Below are 19,109 nucleotides of genomic sequence, written 5' to 3'. Positions count from 1 at the left end.
GAGGAGTGGGATTCTGGCCGGTCCTAGCACTGGTCCGAGCACACTAACGACTTGATGAATGCATCAAAAGTCTCAGCAGCTGGATCATTACATGCGCCAACACCCTGGCTCCCCTCCAGTGCCAACCAACAGTTTGGCCAACCACAGGCCAACTGGTATCAGAGGAACTCTAGCTGATAAACGCCAGTGCAAGCAACTGGAGCGCAAAGTGGAGAACTAGCCGAAACCCCGCAGATAAAGACATCTTCAAATCAGATCTAAGACGCTACAACCAGCACATACAGAACACAAAGTTCAGGGCTCTTCCAGATCTCATTGACACCAGCACGAACAGCACTCAAGGAAATCTTCATTATTTCCAAAGATTTCACCATGCCTCCAGCAACATCACCCCATCACAAGACATTTGCGACAAGCTCTTGGAATTCTTCTGTAAAAATATCACCTCCATATACAGCAACTTTGACCCTTAACTGGACCCCAACACCTTTGCAACTCAATTTCCCATCAAGGCCAATGAGCAGACCCCGACCTCGTGGACTGCCATCCCTACTATTGGAATCGCTTCTACCATGATGACCATCCGCTTGGAGGCTCCAGCTGATGCTTGACTCCAACACACCTTTACTAAAGAACTCCTACCAGTCAGTGAAGCACTAACACCAATCCTCAATGCCTCCATAGGCTCAACCACATTCCTGGACAAGATGCCACCTTCATGCCCCTGTTCCAGAAATCATCCGATGACCCAGCCACTTTTTTCAAGTACAAACCCATCTCCCTCCTACCATACCCAGGAAAGGTCTTAGAGAAACAAATCAACCGATATCTCTCCAAGCACCTCAGCAACCACCAGTTCGTCAACAACATGCAGTCTGGATTGAGGCCCAACATCAGTGCAGAAACAGCAGTGATCACCACCTCAGGTAACATCCACATGATCCTTGACAGAGGGGACACAGCAGCCCTCATTCTACTGGACTTCGCTGCAGCATTTGACTTGTTCTCACACCTATACTCATCAGGCGCCTGCACAGATTGGCTTCCAAGGACCTGCTCTCCACGTGGTCAGCTCCTTCTTAACAGATAGAACACAAGTTGTGAGCCTGGCGCCTTACTCCTCAGAAGCCCGCATACTCATCCGCAGAGTTTCTCAATGCTCATTATTCAGCCACACCCTCTTCAATGCATACATGATCCTTCTGGCCAATGTCATTCACACACATGACATCAACATAATCTCCTACGCAGAAGACACAATTAACTTATATTCTCCCTCTTGGTCAATACCCCAACACAATAAACAAGTTCACTGCCTTGCTAACTGGATGAAAGCTAACTGTTTTAAGCTTAACACCCACAATTCAGAAGTGGTGATCTTCGGTAAGAACACCTCACTATGGAACTTCAACTGGTGGCCGGCCAAACTCAGATCCTCACCCGGAACACACGCAAGGAATCTCAGAATAATCATCGACAGCAAACTAGACATGTCCGGACAAGTCAACACCATCACTGCATCCTGCTTCCAAACCCTGAAGATGCTGAAGATCTCAAATGGATCCCAAGCAGCACTAGAAAAACTGTCACTCACACTCTATTCCCCAGCAAGTTGGTCTAGGGGAACACCCTCTATGCCGGGGGTCACCAAGCAACTCACTAGAAGACTACAAACCATCCTGAACTTGACAGCCAGACTCATCCTCAACCTCCCACACAGAACTCACTCCATACCTCAGGGAACCACACTAACTCTTGATACACAGACACGCTCAATTCATACTCCTCACACGCACCTCACAACTCAGGCCCCACCTACCCGAACAGTCGCATCTCTTTCCACCGACCACCAGACAACTCCGTCCCATAGGACTTCTACACAAACACATCCCATGCATACACAGAACCAGATCAGAATGACAGCCATTCGCTAACATTGCTGCTAAAGCATACAACGACTTCCCATTCCTGTTCAGAGTCTCGCCCTCTCTTTTTGAATTCCGCAAGAAATGGAAGCTGTGACTTTTCTATTATCCAGCCTATCTTATCCAGTTTTAGGGACACATACCTACTCAGCACCAGGATACCCTTGTGGGTGATAATACAATTCACAAATAAACAGAATATAATATAACAATACACATCCTGAATGACAAATATGCTTTAGCAAGAAGTGTAATGTTGTGCTAAAGAGCAAAGGGGGGGGGGCAGCAATGCCCTGTGTGAGACAGGCCCACCCTCCAGTACAAAGTTTGACTTGAAAACAATCTCCCAAGGGTGAGTAAAATGAGTAATCATGTTGAAATTACACATGTAATGAATAGGAATATCATGTGATATTCTGCTTGTTCCTTAATTTTGTTTCATTTTTTTTGATGCTCAGATGTCACATAAAGCCAGGAAAAATCTGGCTTTGTCCTCAATCTAAGGGTTTGTGAATTAAAGTGGATTGCTCCTAATGTTTGCGCCACAAAGTATTGCAATGCATGTGCTTGTGCAAACGTTAAGAAATTCTTGGCTTATTAAACTACAGATATTCACTAGCAGAGGAGCTGTAGTCCAGAGTGAACAACAGAGGTGCTGGACAGAGGGAGACACCAAAAGAGCTGCTGCTAGAATAAAGCAGCAGGAACTATGCCGCCCATGGAGACCCTAGCATGTGTGCTTTTGAGGCAAGAGGGCAAATGTGTACTCCTGCAAGTAGAAACAAAGAAATATGTTTATGCAAAAAGCAGCTGACGTTTTACAAAAAGGCACAAGACAGTTCGCTTAGCTAAGCGGCTGCATAGATACCGCAATAGGAGCTAATGTTCGACAACAATAGCAGTAGTGATGATGCAAGTGTGGAAGATGTTTGAGACTTACACCAATAGGGTGTGATGAAATAAAACCCTGAACATGCTTTTCTAGTGCTTCAAGAAAGTGAATGCTGTTCAGATGCACATAAGCAGGAATAGTTGCAGGAAGGAAGGGGCATGACCTGATCTAGCAGCACACCAGTGGGAGCTGCTGTCGAGTTATACCCTGAGAACTTGCTCTAGACAGGCATAAGCCAGAGCTGCTGACATCTGTGAAGAAGCTTGAGTTATTAAGACAAAATAATGCACAAAGTTTATGCAGCAGGAAAATTCCAATGGCAGGTGCTCCAGCTAGGGAATGCCCCGCTTGACAAATTGTATGGTACCATGAACAGGAAGCAATGTAGTGTTAAAAATGAATGAGGTGCCATATGAAAAAATAATAGCTAGGAGTTGGATATAATCTCTGAAGGTGGTATAGAAGAAAACAACACCAAATGGCATAAGTAGACCCAGTGACAAGGTTTGTCAGAGATACACATGAAAGATATGCCACTATGAAATACTGGCAAGAAGTGCAACTTCAAGACATGGGTAAAATGTGCATTGGAAAGACACCAACATGCTTTATCACCAGGGAAAACTACCACACACTACTTTTAACAAAGGGCAACCAATGCTGTCTCAGAGTGTTAAGAATCTGGGGAGTGAGCTTAACTGCACCAGTTCAAGAATTCTTCCCATCTTCTCATAGTCATCTGACCATTTCTCAAGACCATCTGAAAAAAATCACATCATTCATAGTTTACCTAGCATTCAACCTTCCATATGTTTCCTCATCACTAACATTTTATCTGGAAATGCCCTCCTTCCTTTCTCCATTTTGCACAGCTTTCCTAAGTAAACTCACTGTAGATTGGGAAGTTGCTCTTGCTTAGCGAATACATTTGAAGGTATAAGTAGCAAAGTGTGGATCCTTTTTCCCTACGTTTTTGATGTCATCAGCCAGTCAGAAAACATTAATGTTGAAATAGAAGGGTATGGATCCATAAGTAAGGGAGGATGCAGGTTCTTAATGTATTAGAAGGGCAACAGCAGTGTGTAAGTGGAGGTCTGAAGCAATACAAATACTCATGCATTGGTGCACAGACAATGTGTGACATGATAGCAGGAATGAAGGCCTGGAATCTGCATTGTCTCTTAAAACACACAAAAGATGCAAATACAGGCAGGGTGGGGATGCTGGGGTAGAAATCCTAAAGCTATAAGGCAGTAGCAATGCTAGCAACCCATGGTTCCAGGATTTAAACCTCTCTGGGCATAGAACCCCTCAGATAATGGGGTATCAAACGCAAACTCATGAGACATAGGTCCCACTACCAGAGTGAGATGGATGGATGAGGATCATCTGGGGGGTATAGTTTAATAGACCAGGACATAAGTACTATAGACCCTAAAACAGTACTAGTGGAATCTGGGGTCTAGGGAATATATAGGGTATTTGAGTAGAGAGAAGTGCAGGGTAGCAAAAACCGAAAGGAAGATACTTGGGAGTGTTTGAAGTAAAGTGACTGATATAGGACTTAAGGCAGATTAGAGGAGTGAAAGGTAGCTGTTGTGAAAATGAATGGATCCTTGGAAATTGTGACCTCAAACCCAGTTTTTATTTTGGCGGGGAGTAGGGCATTGCAGGGTTATGGATCACCTGTCATACCCTATTTGCTGCTGTTGAAGGTGAATGGGCTGCTATTCCAGATATTTCATCTCACCACCTGACTTAACCTGAACCAATTCAGTGATCACTCGGAAACAACCGAAGAGATCCTCTGCAAATCAATCATTGTCACTGAGCAATGTTGATTCTTAACGTCAACCCCGGTATCGTTATACCCGCATGAGGCTGTGTATCGATCTGTATTTGTAGTACGAGTATGTTAAATTCTGCCTACGTAAGACTATCCATGTGTGTATCTCTTTTCTGCTATTGACGAATTATACATGTTGGATAGTGTGTTTTCATGAGACCGCACAGAAGGCCCAATTGTAAAGTCTTTGAATAAGGCCTTAAACTTTGAATGAAACCAAAAGTATGAATGACATGGCATATATATCTTTCTGAAATCTGTATGAGAAACAGTATGATGCAAGACTGTGTGAATGTGTGTTAGCGTGTGCAAGTCTTATAAATGTGTTTATCTGCATGTGTGTATTTGTGTGGGATTCTGTGCATCAACATGAGACAATGTTTGTATGAGAAGCCTGCATTTACTGCATCAGTGTTTAGGATTGGTGATACTGCCAAATTTACCAGTTTTCTACCCTGAGAACTGCTTTTTGTCCATGACAGGCAGCTTTATTGAATTCATTTCCTGCGATCTTTGATGAGTTGCTGCAGATGTTTACTGTGCAGGAGGTGGCAGAGTTTGTACGCGGAACTCTGGGGAGCATGCCAAGCACAGTGCATATTGGGCAGTCCATGGATGTGGTGAAGCTGCAGTCCATCGCCCGCACCGTGGACAGCCGCCTTTTCTCCTTCCCCGGTAAGGATGGCATGTTTGCATACAGAACACAGTTTAGTGTGTCAACTAAACTACTTGTGGTAACAGAGATTAACAGAATCCATACAGACAATGATGAGTTGTGGAAAGGAAGGTTGATAGTATTTTGAAGATTTTAGAAAATAGCTAATTAAAGTTGAACAGATAAGGCAACATATGTTTTGGGATGGGGCAGTCCTCTTCATGGTGTATGGGTATGTTTCCCTGCTCTGAATGCCTGACTAATTCTGTATCTGATATCCTGACTTTTATTTTGTCTAATAAAGCATGTGTGCAGAAGCATTGGACTGTCCCAGACTCTGTTAGATTCTGGTCCTTTAGCCTGGACAGGCACACCAAGCATTCCCTCTTAGTGGGAATAGGACTACTGTCACTGTCCTGGGTATAGCACATAAACATTGGTGGCAACCTTCTATGTTTTTGGAACTGATTATGTGACCATACCTTCTTATCAGTATCACTGAAACTGTGGTCTACAGACCCCCTCTTGTGTGAAATTCTGCTGTTATGTGAATGCCCAGAAATGACATCTGGTGTATGTCGAGTTTGTATGAGTGTGTAAAGTGTATGTAGCACATGTAGAGTAGTATCACTCTGTGTAAAAATAAATCTGAGCACTAGCTAGTGCGATACATTTTCCATGCCTTTGATTTGGCATGGCTCAATATGGGGAAAGGTAGCAGCTTCCCCAGACAGTGGAAGTGTATTATGTGCATTCGTGTGGCTGGAGATTGGCGATCCAGATGCTGAAGTGAGGAAGACAGAGACAGAACTGCCTTTCGAAATTCCATGAGGACTTCTGATAGCAAGTGGAGACTGATTAATTTTTCCGGGGCCATGACATTCAGTTGATGGTAGTGCTAAGGGACTGCAGTTTCTGTTGTGCAAGGTAAGGGAGTTTTTAGAGCTGGCCTGCTCTTTTGCCTATCCCTGATTACTGCTTCAGAGAGGCTGAAGACAGCCAGGTGCAGAAACCTCACACTTCATAGTGTCTATGTTGTGGGGGCTAAAGTTTGAAGACAGCCCCAGTGCTGCCTGCTGTGAGAGGCATCACGGTACACAAAGGCTGTGCATAGAGAGCAGTCTGAGAAGGACACTGGAAATAAGAAACACCCCAAACTAGTTTATGACAGTGGATCCATATCCCCTTTCAAGAAAATGAGTATAAAAGTTAGACCCAAAGCACCCCTCTTTGTTCCAGTTCCTTCATTACCAAGGAAGAGAGTGCTCTTCAAAGTCCTCAAGGAACTGCTGTTGGGCCAGGGCTATTATTTGCCTAACAGCCAGTCTCCCCGAGATGAGGGGACATCATTTGAAGGCTGCACTTTCCTCTGGAGGAGCTGAGGGCCTGCCTAGTGGCTGAAAGCCTGCCAGCCTGCCTGCTGAGTGAGGGAAGGAGCCTGATTACCCTTGCTGGAGAAGCCCAGCATTCCCCAGGGACTGAGAAGCCCCCAAAGAAAGCAGACTGCGTGAGAGTGAAACCAAGAGCGATGCGTGCTGTAGAGGGTCCTATGGCCTCCCAGAAAGGTTCCAAGGCCTGCAGCTACAGTGTTAAGTGTACTGACTCCATCAGGACTGTAACTGCATTGGCCTGATTGTGGCTGCAACTGCTGTGGTGACTTCGTTGGTCCAATCGGGCTGCAGCTACTGTAACGACTGTGACTGCTGGGTAACCTTCCTTGGTGCTCACCGAATAGCCCATTCAGAACTCACTCGATAATTGTGGCTGGGTGGGCCACAGCAGGTGTGTCTGCACCTGCTCATACATCCTGTAGCTGCCGATCACAGCTGAACTATGTCTGCGCCACAACCCGCAGACGAGGGCCGTACTGGGCCTCTTTAGTGGCACCTAAGATAGCAGCAGCTCCTCCAGAGGAGTGTCGCCCACTGCTCTTAGAGCAGTGGAAAAAGGAAAAATAAAATGATAATAACACAACGTTATTATCATTTTATTTTTCGTAGCTATGGGGCTAGGATAGGGCGGGGCAGGGCTGGGATCACAAGGAGGAGGAGTGGTTTGTGCACCATAAGTATGCATGTTAATTTGGCCAGCCGTCTTGGGCTGGCCAAAGAGTCATGCACACTTAGCATGTTCTCCACCCGGCTGTATTGGCAGGCTGGGTGGAGAACATACACAGGCTCCAACTCCCTGTCTGAGTGCCAAACCACATCGCTCAGACCATTCATGAGGTTGCTGTCATGCTCGTGACAGCTGCATGGTGATTGGCTTGGCGGGGGGAAGTGTGCTTGTTTTCGAGACGATGGAGAAAACATGGCGGCTGTGATAAGGTGTTTTTCTTTTGTATTTTGTTTTTTTCAACACCCCTCCGCCACCCCTGTTCTGTACCAGTCCTCACTGACCTAAGACTTACTTTAATCACCGTGGGCCCCCTTCTGAGGGTGGACAGAGAGTCCTCCAAATACATGCTGGATGAGCCCAAGAGACGAAGGGCCTGATTATGAGTATGGTGATTCGACGGACCAAGACCAGTAAAGCTGGCTATACATTGTTCTACTTAGCCAGAAGAATTTGGCCTTTTTCCAAACAGCTGCTAAAAACAGATAGCCCCTTGAACAGGTTATAAAATCGAAGAGTTGCTGTGCGTGCTTGTGTAGTGAAAATATATTTTTCTCAAATGTGTGCCAGTGATAATATGTCAGTGGGTGTCTTCCTCATTTGTAGCTCTGGCACTTGAATTATTTAGTTTTATAGTTGAACAACTTGTTTTTCTTCCCTAGAATCACGACGGATCCTGCTCCCTGTGGTGCTTCATCACATTCATCTCCATCTGCGCCAGCAAAAGGAGCTTCTCATTTGCTCAGGAATCCTCAGCAGCATATTCTCCATTATGAAAACAAGCTCCTTGGTGAGGCCTCTGTCTACACATTTTATACACATCAGTGTCTTGCCCTCAGAAGCAGTCACATATTCATGAAAAATATTCCACAGCTGCAGTTTACATTTATTTCCTTGTAAACCTCTGTTCTTGTCCTCATCACGCCTCCTATTTCCTACCACATATATGCAGCTGATTCTCTTTTTACAGCTCACACATCCCCAATCCATCCTCTTACAACATCCAAATACACCTCTCTTTTGTTATCACTTTTTTGATTGATTGATTGATTGAAAATGCATAAAGCACCATGGTTACCAGCAAAGGGTGTCTTGGCTCTTAGACTATATGGATATCTGTAAGCAGATCAAAGCCCAATTACTTATAATTATTTTGTAGACAGATAGGGTTTTAATCTTCCTGAATAGGGGGTGAGAGTCTGTTTGATGAAGATAGAGAGGTATTCAATTCCATGTCTTCATGGAGAGATAACTGAAGGAACGCCCTCCAATTATTGTACAGCGAGATACTGAGACTCAAACAAGAGTGGCTGTACTGTATCACAAATAATGAGTGGGCTGATGCTGTGTAAATCATTGCTGGATGTATTTCAGTCCCATCCCATTCATGTCTCGGTGACAATCATATTTTTGAACAGACATCTATTCTTAATCATAATCCAAAGTAGGGCAAGCAGGTCCTTTGATATAAAACCAAAAAAGTCAATCCAATTAAAAATCAGGCTGCAGTATTTTGATTAGTCTGTAGGGGAAACAACTATTCTTTAGAAGTCCAAAGTCCCCTGGGATAAAAGGGATGATCTTTCTAACAGTCTTCAGCAAAAGGAAACATGTGGACTATGTTTTTGAGATATGCTCTTGATAAGATAGGCTTGCATCAAATATTACACCAAGTTTTCTAGGAGATGAGATTAGTGGAGGAGATGAAGGCAGTTCGGCTGGCCACTACATAGAATTCCATCTCCTGAGATTACAAGTGGTTAGAATTACAGTTTTTGAAGTATTTAATCTAAGAAAATTGATCTTCATTAGTTGGACAATGTATTACATGCAACACTGGAAATTCAACTTCATTGTGGCATTATTGCAATCTAGTCTTGATAACAGATGGGCATCTTCAGCATAAGAGAAGGCAAAGCCAGAAGAGCAATCTAGCCAATGGAACAACACACAGATTAAAGTGTTTTGAGCTGAGAGCTGTGCCCTAAGGGACACCGGAGATGTTTCTTGAAAGGCTAGATCGAAATGCAGGTAAAGTAACTGCTTCAGAGTAATCACACAGGACAGACTTAACGCTGTCTAAGGCACAGAACCTCACTCTGGGCATTTTCATGTGGGACTGTGGAATATTGAATGACTGTGTCAAATACTGCCAAAAACCAGTAATATTAAGACAGAAGCATTGCCAAGACACATGTTCCGAAGATCTAGGATTCCTATAAGGACTATTTAGGTACTGTAACCTTGCCAAACTCTGAATTGCTGTTGATCAAAGAAGTATATGGTTTCAAGATGTGAGAAGGTGATCCCGTTTACATAGGCTCGAATAATTTTAGCTCTTCTTGTAACTAGGGAAATTGTCTTAATACATTGTAAAATCCTGGGGATCAAAGTAGTTTTTTTAACATAGGAAGTACCACACTGGCTTTCAGCAATAGGGGACTGAGAACAGTTCAAGCAAAATATTGAACAGTTTTGAGAAGAAAGGGGCTGGCGTAGAAGCCGAAAGCATAAGACACTTTGCTAGGCAACGGTCAAGCGGGAACCCAAGCTGAAAGAGGTTGTGGCTAATATGTTTGTGGGAATATAGTGTGGTATTTTAATTATATTAATAATATGTGTGTTAATTGATAATAATTATAAAAAATTGTATTATTTATGTTATTTTAAAAAAATTGTTCAAATTAAGACATTTATTTTTTATATTTTTAATTTTATATGTTTGGGTATTTAATAGAGTTGTTAAAATATGTCATTTGTTTGAAGTGAAGTATTCTCTCTGTACTGTACCAGTGAATGGCGTGAGAACAGTAAAATTCACCCCTTCAATCAATCAATCAATCAATCAGGGGTTGGTAAAGTGTGCGCTACTCACCCGTGAGGGTCTGAAGGCGCTGAGGGGAAAGATAGAAAAGGGGGTGGTGATGGACGGAGCATCAGTACCAATCAAACACTCACACCCAGTCAACAGATCTGGGTTTGATCCATCACCATTCTTTAGCCCACTCTGCCACCCCAGTTCAGACATGGCCATATGCAAATCAGTCTGACCCTGTGCCTCATGGGAACAGTCCAGCCCGAACTGCCAAGCCATGTCTTCCCTGGACCGGAAACAAGCTTCCTAGGACCGGTTTCTGGCATTTCAGCTGTCTTCAGCCAGGCTTGCTTGAATCCAGTGGCAAAGTGAGCAAGGGACTCAACGTCTGAGCATACCCTGCCAACTTATGGCGAACAAAGAGGTACAAAAGGGGGTGGTGATGGACGGAGCATCAGTACCAATCAAACACTCACACCCAGTCAACAGATCTGGGTTTGATCCATCACCATTCTTTAGCCCACTCTGCCACCCCAGTTCAGACATGGCCATATGCAAATCAGTCTGACCCTGTGCCTCATGGGAACAGTCCAGCCCGAACTGCCAAGCCATGTCTTCCCTGGACCGGAAACAAGCTTCCTAGGACCGGTTTCTGGCATTTCAGCTGTCTTCAGCCAGGCTTGCTTGAATCCAGTGGCAAAGTGAGCAAGGGACTCAACGTCTGAGCATACGCTGCCAACTTATGGCGAACAAAGAGGTACAAAAGGGGGTGGTGATGGACGGAGCATCAGTACCAATCAAACACTCACACCCAGTCAACAGATCTGGGTTTGATCCATCACCATTCTTTAGCCCACTCTGCCACCCCAGTTCAGACATGGCCATATGCAAATCAGTCTGACCCTGTGCCTCATGGGAACAGTCCAGCCCGAACTGCCAAGCCATGTCTTCCCTGGACCGGAAACAAGCTTCCTAGGACCGGTTTCTGGCATTTCAGCTGTCTTCAGCAGGCTTGCTTGAATCCAGTGGCAAAGTGAGCAAGGGACTCAACGTCTGAGCATACCCTGCCAACTTATGGCGAACAAAGAGGTACAAAAGGGGGTGGTGATGGACGGAGCATCAGTACCAATCAAACACTCACACCCAGTCAACAGATCTGGGTTTGATCCATCACCATTCTTTAGCCCACTCTGCCACCCCAGTTCAGACATGGCCATATGCAAATCAGTCTGACCCTGTGCCTCATGGGAACAGTCCAGCCCGAACTGCCAAGCCATGTCTTCCCTGGACCGGAAACAAGCTTCCTAGGACCGGTTTCTGGCATTTCAGCTGTCTTCAGCCAGGCTTGCTTGAATCCAGTGGCAAAGTGAGCAAGGGACTCAACGTCTGAGCATACCCTGCCAACTTATGGCGAACAAAGAGGTACAAAAGGGGGTGGTGATGGACGGAGCATCAGTACCAATCAAACACTCACACCCAGTCAACAGATCTGGGTTTGATCCATCACCATTCTTTAGCCCACTCTGCCACCCCAGTTCAGACATGGCCATATGCAAATCAGTCTGACCCTGTGCCTCATGGGAACAGTCCAGCCCGAACTGCCAAGCCATGTCTTCCCTGGACCGGAAACAAGCTTCCTAGGACCGGTTTCTGGCATTTCAGCTGTCTTCAGCCAGGCTTGCTTGAATCCAGTGGCAAAGTGAGCAAGGGACTCAACGTCTGAGCATACCCTGCCAACTTATGGCAAACAAAGAGGTACAAAAGGGGGTGGTGATGGACGGAGCATCAGTACCAATCAAACACTCACACCCAGTCAACAGATCTGGGTTTGATCCATCACCATTCTTTAGCCCACTCTGCCACCCCAGTTCAGACATGGCCATATGCAAATCAGTCTGACCCTGTGCCTCATGGGAACAGTCCAGCCCGAACTGCCAAGCCATGTCTTCCCTGGACCGGAAACAAGCTTCCTAGGACCGGTTTCTGGCATTTCAGCTGTCTTCAGCCAGGCTTGCTTGAATCCAGTGGCAAAGTGAGCAAGGGACTCAACGTCTGAGCATACCCTGCCATTGTTCTGCATTCTGTCCATCAATTGTTATTTTTGCATTTGTCACCCCGAGTGGGAAGGGTATGCTCAGACGTGAGTCCCTTGCTCTCCATGCCACTGGAATCAGGCTATCCTGGCTGATGAGGGCTGAAAGCCCGAAACCGGTCCTAGGATGCTTGTTTCCAGTCCAGGGAGGACCTGGCTTGGCAGTTCGGGCTGGACTGTTCCCATGGGGCACAGGGTCAAGACTGATTTGCATATGGCTGGGTTCAAACTGGAATGGCATGGTGAGCAAAAAAACGATGGATTTAGGCCCAGATCTCTGTACTGGGGTGAATGTATGACATTGTTCTGCATTCCGTCCATCAATTGTTATTTTTGCATTTGTCGCCCCGAGTGGGAAGGGTATGCTCAGACGTGAGTCCCTTGCTCTCCATGCCACTGGAATCAGGCTATCCTGGCTGATGAGGGCTGAAAGCCCGAAACCGGTCCTAGGATGCTTGTTTCCAGTCCAGGGAGGACCTGGCTTGGCAGTTCGGGCTGGACTGTTCCCATGGGGCACAGGGTCAAGACTGATTTGCATATGGCTGGGTTCAAACTGGAATGGCATGGTGAGCAAAAAAACGATGGATTTAGGCCCAGATCTCTGTACTGGGGTGAATGTATGACATTGTTCTGCATTCTGTCCATCAATTGTTATTTTTGTTTTTTTTTGCGAGGGGAAAGATAGGGCAGCTCCGGTCAGTCGAAGAGCCAGGTCTTGAGAGCCAGTCTGAAGGAGTGCAGGGTTGGTGAGCGTCTTATTTCTACTGGGAGACCCCTTCTGAGTCTAACGCTTTTCCTACTGCTGCACCGACTGGAGTGGGAATAGTACATTTTACATCTCCTGAGTCCTACGCTTTCCCTACTGTTACACATATTGGAGTGGGAATAGTAAATCCAACCCCTCCTGTGGCCTACGCTTTCCCTACTGTTGCACCTACTGGAGTGGGAATAGTGAATGTAAGTTCTCCTGAGTCCAACTCTTTCGCTACTGTTGCACCTTTTTGTGTGGGAATAGTACATTTAACCACTCCTGAGTCTAACTATTTCCCTACTGTTACGTCCACTGGAGTGGGAATAGTAAATTCTTGCCCCCCCCATCCCCGAGTCCAGTGCTTTCTCTGGAGTGGGAATAGTACATTTTACCCCTTCTGAGTCCTCCACTTTCTCTACTGTCTACTGTTGCACACACTGGAGTGGAATAGTGAATGTTACCCCTTCGGTGTCTAACGCTTTCCCTACTATTGGTATGGTACTAATGGTATTATTATATTTATTATTCTCGGAGTTTAATCGATTTTTTAGTATTGTTTACAAATGTATTTTTATTATGTGTTTATGTATTTAATTTTATATTTTTATAAATATAAATGTAAGTAATTTTTAACATATTTTTAGTGAAACGTATTTTATATATTGTTTAGTGTTTTATGGATAGTTAAATATTAAATATTTTACTTTATTCCAGTTTTCTTGATACATTTATTAATGATTTTGTGTATGTAAAATATATATATTTGTTAAAATTGAACACAGCACTCCACCCATTGCTTTTAAAACAAGCTGATGTCCTGGTAAACTACATTTCTCAGCCTGCTCCAGGCGTGCTGTAAGTATTGCAGTCTATTGGCACATCACGCTCTCGGTTGTTACTGGCAGCAAAAAGTCCTCCATTCCAGTTCTCTTGCGAATGGCCTCTCTCCCTCACCTTCACTGTCTTTGCAGTGCCCTGTTCCGAAGTCCTCCGCACAGCAACAAGACACACCCAGCAAAAAATATATATATATATATTTATATATATATATATATATTACCTACTGGCGGTCGCCAGTAGGTAGTTATAGTTAGGACCACGTTTCCATAGGAAAACCTCAACATTCTATTTTGAATAACTTTGGCGCCGGTCGACGAATCCTCGCGAATTTCTCAAAATAGGTGGGGCGCTACACTCCGCTCCTACCCTGAAAGTCTCGGGGGGATCCGTCAAGCGGGGGCTGAGATAAAAGGGGGGTCCCAAAACGCGTTTTTCCCATGCATTTTTCCATAGGACCTTTAGAACGAGCTACAGCCTGAACGGCTGAACAGAATTACTCAAAATTTGGCAGAGAGGTAGTCCCTAGGTCAAGGAAGTGCCTTTTGTAGGTTTGGTGTAAATCTGTTCAGTAGATTCTGAGAAAATAGCCTTTAAATCAATATATATATCTGAGCCAGCTTACGGTACGCTTACCGTACGCTTACGGTAAGCGTACGGTGGCGTGCGCGAGCGCGATTCTGATTGGCTCTTAGATCTTAGTAAACATTCGAATCGGCCGAAACCAGGAAGCGGCGGCCGCCATTTTGTGTATTTCACTCTGAAAAAAAAGAGTGAAAACAAGGAAAGGGGGCAATGAGGAGAGTTACAGACCCCCTAACAATTGTAAGGGGGTCAAAGAAGGACAGAAAAGTACAAAGAAAACATTTATTGATTTTAAAAAATATCACGGGGTACGCGTACGGTAAGCTTACGGTAAGCGTACGGTAAAAAAAATAAAAATAAATAAATGAAAAGCAGATTTAAGAGTTTAGAAATTAGGGAGCTCTAAAAAGAGCTGTTGTGTTTATGGAGTCATTTTTTTAGTGGTACCTACAAGTAAGTACCGATGCAGAGTCTAAGGTTCAAGAGGAAGACTCTGTTCCCTTCATCATTGAAGTGCACACCATCTCCTCTATAAATGTCTTGCATGTCGTAACGCAAGTTGTTGTGGTAAATGGCACCCATACCATAGTCACGGAGGAAAGCAGAAACAGATTTGTTGACGTGCTTTCTTGCTTTGTCAATCTGTGGACAGAAATGATTGGACCAGTTCCATTTTTGCCTTTGGCATATGTTGGAAAACACAAAGGCAGTTTTAGGGAAAAGTGTAAACAGTTGTGCAAAGGTGTCCTTCATAAGCATTTCCAGACCTACCCCAGTCAAAGTGCCTAGGTCATTGCCACCACAGTGCACTATTATGAGGTCAGGGTGTTGGATTTGAATGAAGGATTTCACCAATGGCATCAATTGGTGCCACTTTAACCCTCTCTGACCAATCCATTTAATGTCTACATTTGGCAAAGCAAGGTCTCTCACCATATCTGTTTTCTCTGCAAACTTTTCACTCCAGAAGACATAGCTGTGCCCTACAATCCACACTGTGAACATCTTCAAAGGAGAACTGGATGCACTCAGGAGGTGTCTTTCAGTAGAATGGCAATATGAAAAGAAAGACAGTTTGGAAATGGAGGCATACATATTTTTTACAAAACAAAAAGAACTGATTGGCTGTTTCATACCATTCTAGAAAAAAAACTAGGCTGTATGTGAAAATTAATACAAGCATGTTTTGTATTGGTACAAAAAAATGTGTAACCAAAGAACAGTACTATGGATTTGCTGTTAGGTTTGAAAAGTCAAGCACTCTTGCTCTGTGGAATTGAAACATTGTGTGTCGAACTTCTGACCTAACTGCACACAGCAGTGTTCCATGAGCTGTTGCTATGGTAGCAGGCAGAAGTCAAGTTGGGGGAAGGGTACTAGGCAGAAGTCAAGTTGGGGGCAGGGTACTTTTGGAAAAGGGTTGGTTTTCAACCAATAGAAATGTGTCATTACATTTGAAAAAAAGGGGGAAGCACTGAGATTTGAAACTTACATGTATATGTGTGGAAAAATAGAGGGAAAGTTTGCCATTATCTGGTTCTGCTGAGAGGAGAGAGGTGAACACAACAGAGATCCTGGCTCTGATATTCTGCTGTTTGAGTGTCACATTTCTTTCACAACTAACTAATTATAAAGGTGAGTTTACAGTTTGAGAGGGGATGTATGTGGTAACTTAAGAAATGAATAATAGAAATGGGAATTGTTTTTGTTGTAGTTACACATGGTGGTTTCATAATGTGTCAGTCTGTAAAAGTGATTTTCACTTGGCCCGAAAAAAAAAGAGCAGTAAGTGTGCTTTCAAATTGGCAAAGAAATTTCGTTTTGGCACTAATGTGAAAACATGACTCTGTGTGCATAGAAGAATTATAGGCAGAGATTTATTGCGTCTTGCTCTGGTGATTTCACAGTTGCAGTAGATGGAAAAGAGGAGCGAATTTTTGAGGGAAGAAGCAGAGGCTTAGCACACACCCATGTGCTTGCCATGTATAGTCATGCACAGTAATTAGAAGCGAGTGGGGTTTTCAGGTTTAAGTCTGTAATGCAAATACATTCAGCATCACTAAGGCTGGTTGCCCCTGCTGGAGTGTAGGCAGTCACAGAGAATACACACGGTGGTGGTCTGAAAAAAAAAACAGCTTGGACATGTGCATTTAAATAAAATTAAAAAAAAGGTTTAAGAATGTGTCAGTCTGTAAAAGTGATTTCAAATTGTAAAAAGAGATTTTCACTTGGCCCGAAAAAAAAGAGAGCAGTAAGTGTGCTTTCAAATTGGCAAAGAAATTTCGTTTTGGCACTAATGTGAAAACATGACTCTGTGTGCATGGAAGAATTATAGGCAGAGATTTATTGCGTCTTGCTCTGGTGATTTCACAGTTGCAGTAGATGGAAAGGGGGAGCGAATTTTTGGGGGAAGAAGCAGAGGCTTAGCACACACCCATGTGCTTGCCATGTATAGTCATGCACAGTAATTAGAAGCGAGTGGGGTTTTCAGGTTTAAGTCTGTAATGCAAATACATTCAGCATCACTAAGGCTGGTTGCCCCTGCTGGAGTGTAGGCAGTCACAGAGAATACACACGGTGGTGGTCTGAAAAAAAAACAGCTTGGACATGTGCATTTAAATAAATTTAAAAAAAAGGTTTCAGAATGTGTCAGTCTGTAAAAGTGATTTCAAATTGTAAAAAGAGATTTTCACTTGGCCCGAAAAAAAAAGAGCAGTAAGTGTGCTTTCAAATTGGCAAAGAAATTTCGTTTTGGCACTAATGTGAAAACATGACTCTGTGTGCATAGAAGAAATATAGGCAGAGATTTATTGCGTCTTGCTCTGGTGATTTCACAGTTGCAGTAGATGGAAAAGAGGAGCGAATTTTTGAGGGAAGAAGCAGAGGCTTAGCACACACCCATGTGCTTGCCATGTATAGTCATGCACAGTAATTAGAAGCGAGTGGGGTTTTCAGGTTTAAGTCTGTAATGCAAATACATTCAGCATCACTAAGGCTGGTTGCCCCTGCTGGAGTGTAGGCAGTCACAGAGAATACACACGGTGGTGGTCTGAAAAAAAAACAGCTTGGAAATGTGCATTTAAATAAATTTAAAAAAAAGGTTTCAGAATGTGTCAGTCTGTAAAAGTGATTTCAAATTGTAAAAAGAGATTTTCACTTGGCCCGAAAAAAAAAGAGCAGTAAGTGTGCTTTCAAATTGGCAAAGAAATTTCGTTTTGGCACTAATGTGAAAACATGACTCTGTGTGCATAGAAGAATTATAGGCAGAGATTTATTGCGTCTTGCTCTGGTGATTTCACAGTTGCAGTAGATGGAAAAGAGGAGCGAATTTTTGAGGGAAGAAGCAGAGGCTTAGCACACACCCATGTGCTTGCCATGTATAGTCATGCACAGTAATTAGAAGCGAGTGGGGTTTTCAGGTTTAAGTCTGTAATGCAAATACATTCAGCATCACTAAGGCTGGTTGCCCCTGCTGGAGTGTAGGCAGTCACAGAGAATACACACGGTGGTGGTCTGAAAAAAAAAACAGCTTGGACATGTGCATTTAAATAAAATTAAAAAAAAGGTTTAAGAATGTGTCAGTCTGTAAAAGTGATTTCAAATTGTAAAAAGAGATTTTCACTTGGCCCGAAAAAAAAAGAGCAGTAAGTGTGCTTTCAAATTGGCAAAGAAATTTCGTTTTGGCACTAATGTGAAAACATGACTCTGTGTGCATGGAAGAATTATAGGCAGAGATTTATTGCGTCTTGCTCTGGTGATTTCACAGTTGCAGTAGATGGAAAGGGGGAGCGAATTTTTGGGGAAAGAAGCAGAGGCTTAGCACACACCCATGTGCTTGCCATGTATAGTCATGCACAGTAATTAGAAGCGAGTGGGGTTTTCAGGTTTAAGTCTGTAATGCAAATACATTCAGCATCACTAAGGCTGGTTGCCCCTGCTGGAGTGTAGGCAGTCACAGAGAATACACACGGTGGTGGTCTGAAAAAAAACCAGCTTGGACATGTGCATTTAAATAAATTTAAAAAAAAGGTTTCAGAATGTGTCAGTCTGTAAAAGTGATTTCAAATTGTAAAAAGAGATTTTCACTTGGCCCGAAAAAAAAAGAGCAGTAAGTGTGCTTTCAAATTGGCAAAGAAATTTCGTTTTGGCACTAATGTGAAAACATGACTCTGTGTGCATAGAAGAATTATAGGCAGAGATTTATTGCGTCTTGCTCTGGTGATTTCACAGTTGCAGTAGATGGAAAAGAGGAGCGAATTTTTGAGGGAAGAAGCAGAGGCTTAGCACACACCCATGTGCTTGCCATGTATAGTCATGCACAGTAATTAGAAGCGAGTGGGGTTTTCAGGTTTAAGTCTGTAATGCAAATACATTCAGCATCACTAAGGCTGGTTGCCCCTGCTGGAGTGTAGGCAGTCACAGAGAATACACACGGTGGTGGTCTGAAAAAAAAACAGCTTGGAAATGTGCATTTAAATAAATTTAAAAAAAAGGTTTCAGAATGTGTCAGTCTGTAAAAGTGATTTCAAATTGTAAAAAGAGATTTTCACTTGGCCCGAAAAAAAAAGAGCAGTAAGTGTGCTTTCAAATTGGCAA

At 43.7% G+C, this 19,109-nt stretch overlaps 1 protein-coding gene across 3 annotated transcripts in view; it reads left to right on the top strand.

Annotated features, from left to right (window-relative positions):
* Positions 1–19,109, top strand: part of DOCK3 (dedicator of cytokinesis 3) — a 1,365,978-nt gene that overhangs the window by 1,087,029 nt on the left and 259,840 nt on the right. For all 3 annotated transcript variants that reach the window (XM_085625129.1, XM_085625128.1, XM_085625127.1), the window contains exons 24-25: positions 5,146–5,338; positions 8,096–8,223. In XM_085625129.1, coding sequence (XP_085481255.1) covers positions 5,146–5,338; positions 8,096–8,223 — 321 coding nt within the window. The remainder of the gene's footprint in view (positions 1–5,145; positions 5,339–8,095; positions 8,224–19,109) is intronic.

Source organism: Triturus cristatus, chromosome 9 (genome assembly GCF_964204655.1).
Source record: "Triturus cristatus chromosome 9, aTriCri1.1, whole genome shotgun sequence".
Taxonomy (NCBI): domain Eukaryota; kingdom Metazoa; phylum Chordata; class Amphibia; order Caudata; family Salamandridae; genus Triturus; species Triturus cristatus.
Note: the sequence above shows the minus strand (reverse complement) of the source record. Positions and strands in the feature narration are given on the sequence as shown.